Here is a 9,815-nt window from a genome sequence, read left to right on the forward strand (position 1 = left end):
AGACCTCACATGGAGTACCACGTCCAGATGTGAAGAGACATGGGCCTGCTGGAGAACATCGAGGATGGCCACAAAAATGTCCTAAGCCAGACAAGTCCAGCTTGCAGCCTCATGTAGCCCAGAAAAGCTCGTCCCACACCATTGTCATGGCAGCTCTGCTCCACCAAGTGCCCTGGGTGTGCATCTAATACTCAACACCAACCAAATATCAGTGCACTGTTGACTATCTGGGCTGAAACTAGGGCACAAGGAAGGGTGCAATGCAGTGCCAACTCAAGTTGATGGCCAGTAACTGTAGACATTTTGTTACAATGCTGAAACGCAGTCTTGTGAACCGCAAAAAATATGCAGCTGTGATTCCCATCGTGATAAAGGAAATTGAGAATAGATTTCAAGATTGCCAAAAAACTCAACTTTTTGATATATTTGCAAGTACATTTTCATAAACACATTACTGGTGAATTTTCAAATGGATTGTATAGAGTTGCAACCAAACGTCCCTGGACTTTTAGAAGACCTCTCCTAGCAGAGATGAATATCCCTCACTTCGAAATCATACCTTGTTCCTGTCATCGCTTTTGGCAGTATGCGTATTTGTGAACAACTATTTTCAAGAATGGGGTGCAAGAAGAGTAAAATTTCATCAAAAAACTCTGATAGGTACCTTGAGAACTGGCTAAGAATTGCAGCCTGTTCTTCGCAGGAGAGCTGGATTAGATGACCATTAAAGGTCCCTTCCAACTCAAAGGATTCTTTGATTACATTATAACAATTTAAAAAATTATACAGTGCTTACACTAATAACAATTTTAACACAGTAACTATTCTAACTTCTACAGTTGTAAAATAAGGATGTAAAAATGATATTTTATCTTTTTAAAATTAGTTGTAGAGAAGATCGTACCATAGAGAACCTATCAAAATAAAAAGGATACCAACTAATTACAGATTTCATATCTGCTTCTAGGAACTCAAACTCTCAATTTTTTCTAAATTTCCCACCCCAAAGTGAAAGAAGCAGCACAATGGAAGAATTCTGAAATACCTTTCAGTATATGCTAAAGAATATGCAGATTACATGCACAGTAAAATCAATCAGAAAATCTGCAAGCAGCATTAAAATGTTTTTAATTACATTCTTTTATTAATAGTACAGTACCACAACAAGGTAAAGTTATTTGCACATAATACAAAAATAGAACACGTCATAAATTTTATACTGTACTAGGGATCGTGTATTGAACTTAGAAAAATTATATAAAATATCTGATTTTAAATAACACACAAATAGGTACACTCAACCAAATGAATGCAATTACATCTCCCCTAACATGAAGACAAACACATAGAGTTTATTGTTTTACTGTTAACATTCTTCTTACTTTAGGTTAAAGCTGTGAGCAAACTAAGTTTTCCAAATTTTCCCTTTGCTACTGCTTTCTATCATCAAGCACAGCTGTTCTGAAAGCAGCAATGAACAGATTTTTGTACAGTAGCATTCACTAGTAGTCACAGAATAGCATTACTGAGACAATCAGCTTAAGGCACCAGGTTTTCACAACTGACACATGAATTCCATGGAGGGAAAAAAAAAAAAAAAAAAAAAAGCTTAGACATATATACTACAGTGAAAAAAGATTTATTCTTCAAACACTTTCTTTACAACAGACTTCACTGACTAGCATGGCTTCTTAGTTCCTCCAGAAGTATAAAATATGGAACAAGAACCTCGCATTGTTACAAACTCAAGAATGTATCCCTTGGGAAAAAAAGAGAGGAAAAAAAAAAGAAGGAAAAAAAAAAAGGTGAAAATATCCCCTCATCATCTCTCTATTTTAAAGAGGAAAAGAAAGAGCTACTACTTTCCAGATAATTCTCATACATTTCCAACATGCAATCAATTAAAGTCTATTAAACTGTTTTTTTCTTTTTTTCCCTTCATACAGCAAATAATTTTTTAAAAATGTTTTCTTACTAAGATTAAAGCGTGCTGAAAATATCAGATAACAGAGAAGACAAAACTGTCAGTGTCTCTGGAGAGTTATATTTGTAAACAACCTTAGCATTAAAGGCAAAAACACAGTTTAGTGCAGCAAGTTATTTAGAAATCACTCTTTCCTCCCTCAAGAACTGTATCTCTGCTTTCTTGCCATCACCAGGAATGATGAGCAATTCCTTTCAATGAGTTCTGCTAAAGTTCTATGCAGCAATAAAGATTCCTTGACTTGTTCAGTGCCTTTTCCAAAAAATATCCCTTTGTTTTTTTGTTGTTGTTTTTTGTTTGTTTGTTTTTTGTCCAAGCTTTTTAAACTGCTAGAGTGAAACAAGAGATTAAAATAGGAGGAGACTAGGAGGAAATTCAGAAAATTGTGTCACAGAGCAGGGGGAGTAGATTTAGAAGCACAGACTTCCAAGTATATAGTACATGCAACCACCTGTATTTATATTTTAACAGATCTTTTCCAAGTTATCATGAATTTTTGCAGCACCTGTGTAATCATTTCAGAGTAGAAAAGGCCACAGTAACTTCTACATTAAAAAAACTCCGTACTTAATAAAGATACATTATTCTAAAAACTTCTGAAGACTTTCACTGATCTACAGTGAAAAGTCTGGATTATGCCCATACTTTGTGCAGACACTTGAAGGGACTTTCGTGCTTTAGATTCTAAATTCAACATTTTACTGAGTCATTTCATTGTCAGTATAATGATTAATCCAAAGGCTCTTATCTAAGGCAGCTGCCAGCAGCAACTGAAATGCAAAGTTGTTTTGTTATTTTCTCTGCCTTAGAAATATTGCTAAGACCGGCTCCTTATCCTTTGAGCCTAAAACTTTGATATATATTAGCTTTCTCCTCATCATTCATTTCTTGAACTTTAGAGAAACATCTCCTTAGAAGGAAGCTGCATGTGTTACATGCTGTTGTATGTACAGTCAACTAGACAGAAGTATTCCTATTCCAGTAACTCAGTAAGTAAAAGAGACTTCCTTAATTTCAATTAAGACTAATAAATAATTGCAATCAAAATTAAGAATTACAGTGAATTATTCCTTTTACTGTTATTCAATCTTTGGCTTCGTGCATGACAGGTCAACTTTTGACTCATTTATTCTAAGCTGCTAGATATGTCAGATGTGATGACATAAAACTTGGCAATTAGTTTACTCTGGTCATGTTCCACACGTGTTAAAATCTTTATATAATTGGTATGAAAAGGATTTGTATTTTATCTATAAGGACCTAAAATAGCTTTATCCTCCTTTTGCATGCCTTGTTTCATGACCAGTCAACACAAGAGAACTTAAATCACAATGTGCCGCTTCAGTGCTCAGTTCCAATCACAGTCACGCAAACAAACAGTTGTGGATTAACCCTGGTAGGCAGTTAAGCACCGCTCACTCAGTCCCACTCACTCCCAGTGGGAAAGGAAAGAAGAAAGGAAAAGTAGGAAAGCTAATGGGTGAAGATAATTTAACAAGCAAAGTAGTGGGATAAGAGAAAAATGTTTATTACTCACCATCTTGCACGGGTAGACCAATGCCCACCTGTTACCCAAGCAAAGATGGCTAACCAACCTGAACCACACTCCCCTTCCATTTTATTGCAGAGCATGGCACTACGTGGCACAGAACATCTCTTTAGTTACTTCACATCACCTGCGTGGCTGTGTCCCCTCCTGACCTCTTGCACAGCCCCAGTGGATGCACTCGGGTCAGAATAAGAAATAGAAAAGGCCTTGACACTTTGCAAACACTGTTGGGGAACAGATAAAACATTAGGACGTTAGGTCACAAATCTAAAACACAGCGCCAGAAGAGCTCCTGTGAAGAGAATTAACTTGATTTCAGACAGATCCACAACACAAGTCTAAGTTGTATCAAATTATATATGATACATAACTAGGCCAAGAAGAGATCCATAACAAGGAAAAAAAAAGTGGTTCCGCTCAGTGGTTTACTATTTTCCCTTCTGGTAGATCAAAGAAGTTGTCTTTGAGTTTAAGGTGCTCTGGTAAATCGAGTTGTCTTTTTGCCTCTTCAATGTCCTCCCGAATTGCTGAAACAAGTGTCTCTGAAAAATAAAAAGCAGAATAGCAATATTTAAGAGGTCATCTGAATTCTGAATACAGAATACAGCAAGGCACACCACCACATCACTGCATGTGATTATTATTACAAAGTTGGAAAGACAACATTATCTTTGTTTTTAAGATGCTTTGGTTTTAATGTCAGAACTGCACTTTTCAGTGCTTACAGCATTTCCCTTTCCTTGCTTCAGGGCATCTTAGCAAAGAAGTCCACAGAATCTCCTGAACAACTTCAGTTCTAACAATGCTACATTTTTTAAAAGAAATAGTCAGATTAGACCAATGCTTTTATGATACTCAGAACAGAATTACTGAAAACACAATTATGAGACTGAAATAAGTACTGATATACTTTAAGGTGAGGGGCTTTCCTTCTTAATTCAACTAATGGATGCGTTAGTAATTCAGCTCATAAAAACGTTTTACTGAAATGTTAAAGGTTAAGACATAACATAGCTAATTACAAAGACAGAAAGTGATGACGCAGTACTTTCAATATGCAAGAGTATGACAAACAAAAGATTAGTTTAACAGAAACCTTTAATACTGACCTAAAGAATTAAAGTTTTTTTCTGATCGAATATATCCAGTAATGACTATACTAAGAATTTCTCCATAGAAGTCTTCCTTGAACGTGTTGATAATGTGTGTTTCCTAAAAGAAGAGAAATCAGTTGTCAGTTATCATGGTGAATTTTGAGTTTATTTCCTTTCTTGCAAGGATCTTTAGCTAATATACTTAATTCAAATTCTCTCCTACACATTATCAGAAAAACTGAGATACTTAGTCTAACATGTATGATACAAGATTGAGATGATAGAACCTTTGATAACATCAGGAGTTGCATTTTGTATGGCTTTTAAGAGATATTGTTCACTTACGAACACACTGGCTGTTAAAGTCAGGAAAAACACTTCATCCCTTATCTCAAAGATAAGATGTTTCGATGTATAAAATCACAAACTTTTATATGATCATTACATTATTAAAAAAAAAAACTGCAATGAATTTGACTGCAATGATTTTAGGATAACATTCTCAGCTAGTTTACATAGGAACTAAATGTTAAGACTATCAAAAGGAGTGAAGGCAGTTGTCTTCAAAGCAGAAATCCACTGTGAAACAATATTGCTTCCAGGTATTAGCAATTAAAATCAAGTTCTGCAAGACTCAGGAAAAGCACAACCTGACACTGAGAAAATAAAGATGCCACATTTTGGGATTTAAACTCCATCCCGTTACTATTTACTTTTGAATCTTGAGTCTGCAGATTAAGCCACAGAACCACACACCATTTAAGAGAAAAATTAACGAAAAACCACTAGTAATTAAGGTGCCCTCAAATTTCTTATTTTTAATCTGTATGGATTGCAGAGGGCAAAATATTAACATGTTCTACTTCATTTTAGGGCTTTCATAACTCATAAGCTTAATACAGGTTTTGACTATAATGGTTACATTTATATAGCTGTCAAAACAACAATGACCACTTCAGAAAAACAGATGTGCTCCAGAAGAATTTAAGCAGTGGTGGAAGAAGAAATTCTACTTAAACTTTACTCATATACAGTTGTACACCGTCCAGTTACTGTTTCAGATTACAAACATATGAGATGTACACTGAACGCATTTCTAACAGCAAACAAATTTCCAAATATCACTTATTGACCAAATTCTGCTTATCTTTTTCAAAGTCAATGTCCTGCTCATTTACTATAGTCAAAGTACCACACAAAGCAAAGTTCTTACCACTGATTTCTTAATATTCTTATAGAAAGGATTCCATCCTATGCTCAAAACCATTTTATGCACATCTCCATTTCCAACAGAGGCCCATCCATAGTATATACCAGTAGGGATATCGGATGGAAAGCTTTCGACTACTTGCTCAGAAAAGTTAGCTGCAAAAATTTTAAGAAGTGCACATTTGTGTAAGTCAGTAACATGACAGAATTTTCAAATACTTACAAGGCAAGCTCTGTCTACATGCTCTTTGTGCATGTATAATGATGATAGTGATACAACATGCCATTTGCAAAGTATAAACAAGAAAACAGCTTCATAAAAAGTAGTCCTGTGATCATACCAGTCATCCTATCACCTATGTGTACTATTTTAGAGTTACACACATCTTGTTCTACAGTAAAAAATAATAAACTAACCGTTATGAAAGCTTTTCACTACTAGAAGCATCACTGCTTCAGTACAATCAAAGAACAGAAAAATCAAATCTCTTCTGAATTGCAAAGTAGCATCAGAATTATGCACCGAAGGGCTAGTAACACTTTCTGCAGCAGATAGAACATGTGAGAAAACAAGTTAAGTTATGATTTCAGTCACCTGTCAGAGTTTTCATACTGCCTTTCAGGTTACCCACAACTGGGGATTTATAGGATTTTCTTTGAAAACTAAGAATCTGAAATGAATTCTTGCCTGAGTGAAGGGAATGAACCCAACATTTCCCCAAAACCACTGCCCTCCTGAACTTTGCGCAGACCTCTTCATGCAGGGTTTCAGGCCAATTTTAAAGAACCGTCAGTTAAGTGAAATTCTGTTATGGTTCACAAGCAGTCACTAACTTCCTTCACTCCAGAATACCGCTCTCCAAAATTCTATAAAGTCATATGGATGTGAGTAAAAGAGAAACACCACGTTTCGATTTACTGATGTCATTGCAAGCCTGTTACCTCAGGACTGCCACTTCAGGTTGTCCTGCCTACTGTGATGGGCACCTCACGGCTGCTGCCTTCGGTGCCTCCTTAGAAGAGAACAAAATGCATTTGATTTACATCTCAACTTAGAATTAGATCACGAAGGGGGTGACCACGTGAAAAATACGGCTCTCTTTAGGGTATATCCGTTTGCCCTGCGTCACTGCCTTCACGTTTCTCACAGCTATTTCCAGTGCCCGCTCTCCAGCTTGGCCCAACAGGTTTGCATCAAACTGCCACATCGCAGCTCTGTGCATACCGCACGTAAGCACCGTTCAGCATCCCGCAAATCATCACGACCACCATAAGAAGAAAAAAAAAGAACGGCTGTCAGACGGCTGCCGAAGCCGCTGCAGATGAGGAGCACGATATGCCGCACGCCAGCCCTGCCGCCCGCTGCCCGGCCCCGTCCCGCTCACCGGTGGGCACGCCGAGCTCTCTGGAGCCCCTGCCGAAGCCCTTCACCACCTCCCCACGGCAGAAGTACGGCAGGTACCTCACGGCGGCTGCACACCGGCCCCGCATGGCCGGCAACGTCCACGCTCCACCTACCCACGGCGGCCCCAGGTCCTCGCTTCTTCCTCGTCCTGGGCACTACCACGCGGAGGGGAGAGCAGGCGGAGTGCCCCAGCTTTCGAGCCGGAGGACGCTCTGTCAGGGGCCGACCTCCCCCCACGGATGGGCTCGCCCACAGCCAGGAGCTTGGCTTTCTCGTCAGAGCCGGAGCGGGGCGCTGCGGCCGCTGCTGTTGGTGGTCTGTGTTTTGTCGCCGCCTGCGACATTTGTTACTTCAGTGTCAGGAGCTGTGGGTGCCTTACAGACCCTCGCGGGTGTAATCGCAGCTGCTTAATATCGAGGGGTGGTAGTGCATGTAAGAAGAAAAATGGAAGAAAAGTGCTGCTGCCACATCCGTTCTGTTCCTGTCCCTAAGCATTTGGAGAGCAGCATTACAATAAGTGTTTTCCTGTTCCTTGATAACAAAAGCATCTGAGATACCGAGTACAGTATTGACAGGAAACGAGGGAGCAACAAGGAGCAGTGTCAGGGGGGTCAGGCTGGATATCCGGAACGCATTCTGCACCAGAGGGCAGTGGGCACAGAACAGATTGCCTCAGGGCACAGCCCTGAGCTGCTGGAGTTCAGGGGGTGTTTGGACAACGTTCTCAGATGGAGGTCTTGAATTTTGGGTGGTGCTGTGTGCAGCCAGGAGTTGTACTTCATGATGATGGGGTTTTTTTCCTTTTTTTTTTTTTTTTTCTTTCACCCCTTAGTGACTACTTCTTTTCAGAACAGTTTTTGATGTTCTTGTGATTATCCACAAGATGGCATGCAATCTCTTTCCATATCTGTAGGTTTGAGCGTAACATTTACAATGTTCTCTCTGTTCTTCTTTCCTTATGAAATAGCAAGTCCACAAAATATTTAAGAACTGTGTGGTTGGTATTTTTTGCAGCAGTCTAAACTGATGATTCCTATTTGTCAGATCCATTCTGTAAATAGTGGTACTGCTATTCATTTTTCTCTCACTATGATGGATTGCTGTGATCCGGCTAATATCCAAGGCATCCCTGACACTATGCATGTTTGTTTTGCTGATGACTGCATTTGTATATTTGCATCTTGTATAATTAGTATTTAGTTACCTGTACTGAAATTTAGTAGATTTCGTAGAGGTTTTCCACACACACAAAAAAAAAGTGTAACTGAATTTTAGTGGTGATCATGTCTCTTAGCACTGCCAGGAAACAAGTTTGGTAGCTCAGACCTGCCTGCAATTTGAAAGGCACTATTTCAATCAGCTAGAAAGGAACTTCCTTGCTTACGCTGGATTATCTTTAACAATTGTTGATTGTGCAAAGTTCTTAAATATTTTTCTAACGTATATATGTACAAACATAGAAAACAGAATAAAGAGAATAGTGTTAAGTCATCTGTATAGGCCTGTGTCAGGTTACCTGATCAAATAGAAGCTTTGTGTACTCACTGTACCAAGCAGCATTTCATGCAATGTAGAACACGCTCTGCTCATCATTTCATAACAGATCACATGACTTGTATCACATCACAACTTTGTGCCAGAGCCTCTGCTTCCTGCTGCAATACTGTAAAAGGGTACTTCCCTAGACATGGATTAAGGTGAAAGCAGGAATATCCTGTTTCCTCCATGTAAAGCTGGGGAAAACAGCAGTAAAATATCTGCTGGATACTGGGATATTCCAGGACCGTTCTGGCCAAGCTGGAAATTCTGGTTACACTGGGCTCTGGTGAAATATCCAGGAGGTGACTCAGAGAAAAGAGTGTTCTGTAGTAAAACTAGTAGCATTTTAACCAGCTCCTTGGAAGTTTCCATTCCCAGCATGACAAAACTCTCATTGATTCAGGAGTTCAGTCCAAGGACACTGGCATGCCTTACTTTTAGCAGGCTGAAACCAGGTGATGAAATCAGAGTACAAAGTTATATACAAAATACTCTTGCAAGAGTGTCTAATAAACACACCTGCTTCAAAATTATTTTTCTGAGTTTTTGTCTGCAATAGCAAAACATGGGAGGTTTTATTGTTTTTATTTGTTCCGTAGCAATATGAAGTTTTTTATTCTGTTTGAATAGACTACGTTCTTCTAGCAAAAAAAAGATGCAGATGTACATGGTGGCTAGCATTACATGACACTGAAGGAGCAAGTACTGCCAATGTCAGCACAGTAAGACATGGTTGATATACTGTACGCTTTCTGGCAATTGCAGAAAATTCCAGCAGCTACCACATATATATCACTATCAATGTGTGAGAGGAAAAGCTTGTTTGATTAATTACTGCCGCAATCCAAAAATTACAGAAATATGAAATACACATATTGATGCTTTTTGGATGTTTATATCTAGTTTACAGGTCTGTATGTGTTCAAAAATTGCCCCCAGCTTTTTCATTCTTAGTTCTCTTTCTCCACTGGGCCCTCAGTTGGCTTCATGAAAAATGCACAGCACTACTTTCAGTGGCTTACCTGCTTGCTTTCC

General features: G+C 38.7%; 1 protein-coding gene across 2 annotated transcripts; it reads right to left on the reverse strand.

Moving 5' to 3' along the window:
- Nucleotides 1–1,122: 1,122 nt before the first annotated feature.
- Nucleotides 1,123–7,373, reverse strand: RFK (riboflavin kinase). 2 transcript variants are annotated; one of them, XM_046905514.1, is made up of 5 exons: nucleotides 7,222–7,373; nucleotides 5,841–5,992; nucleotides 4,643–4,745; nucleotides 3,905–4,075; nucleotides 1,123–3,757 (listed from the first exon to the last, which is right to left on the reverse strand). In XM_046905514.1, the coding sequence occupies exons 1-4, from the start codon at nucleotides 7,325–7,327 to the stop codon at nucleotides 3,951–3,953; spliced, it is 486 nt and encodes a 161-aa protein (XP_046761470.1). In that variant the 5' UTR covers nucleotides 7,328–7,373; the 3' UTR covers nucleotides 1,123–3,757; nucleotides 3,905–3,950. The 2 variants fall into 2 exon arrangements, with proteins under 2 accessions (XP_046761470.1, XP_046761469.1); XM_046905513.1 differs by having other exon boundaries at nucleotides 1,123–4,075.
- Between the last annotated feature and the right edge of the window lie 2,442 nt (nucleotides 7,374–9,815).

The sequence above is a fragment of the Gallus gallus genome, chromosome Z (genome assembly GCF_016699485.2).
Source record: "Gallus gallus isolate bGalGal1 chromosome Z, bGalGal1.mat.broiler.GRCg7b, whole genome shotgun sequence".
In the NCBI taxonomy this organism is placed as follows: domain Eukaryota; kingdom Metazoa; phylum Chordata; class Aves; order Galliformes; family Phasianidae; genus Gallus; species Gallus gallus.

What these genes read in the sequence shown, in the direction of transcription:
- RFK (XM_046905514.1), bottom strand. Translation starts at nt 7,327, where the DNA reads ATGCGGGGCCGGTGTGCAGCCGCCGTGAGGTACCTGCCGTACTTCTGC. An exon ending in AGAGCTCGGCGTGCCCACCG is followed by an intron (nt 5,993 to 7,221) that starts GTGAGCGGGACG and finishes AAATTTTTGCAG; the next exon opens with CTAACTTTTCTGAGCAAGTA. An exon ending in AGAATATTAAGAAATCAGTG is followed by an intron (nt 4,746 to 5,840) that starts GTAAGAACTTTG and finishes CTCTTCTTTTAG; the next exon opens with GAAACACACATTATCAACAC.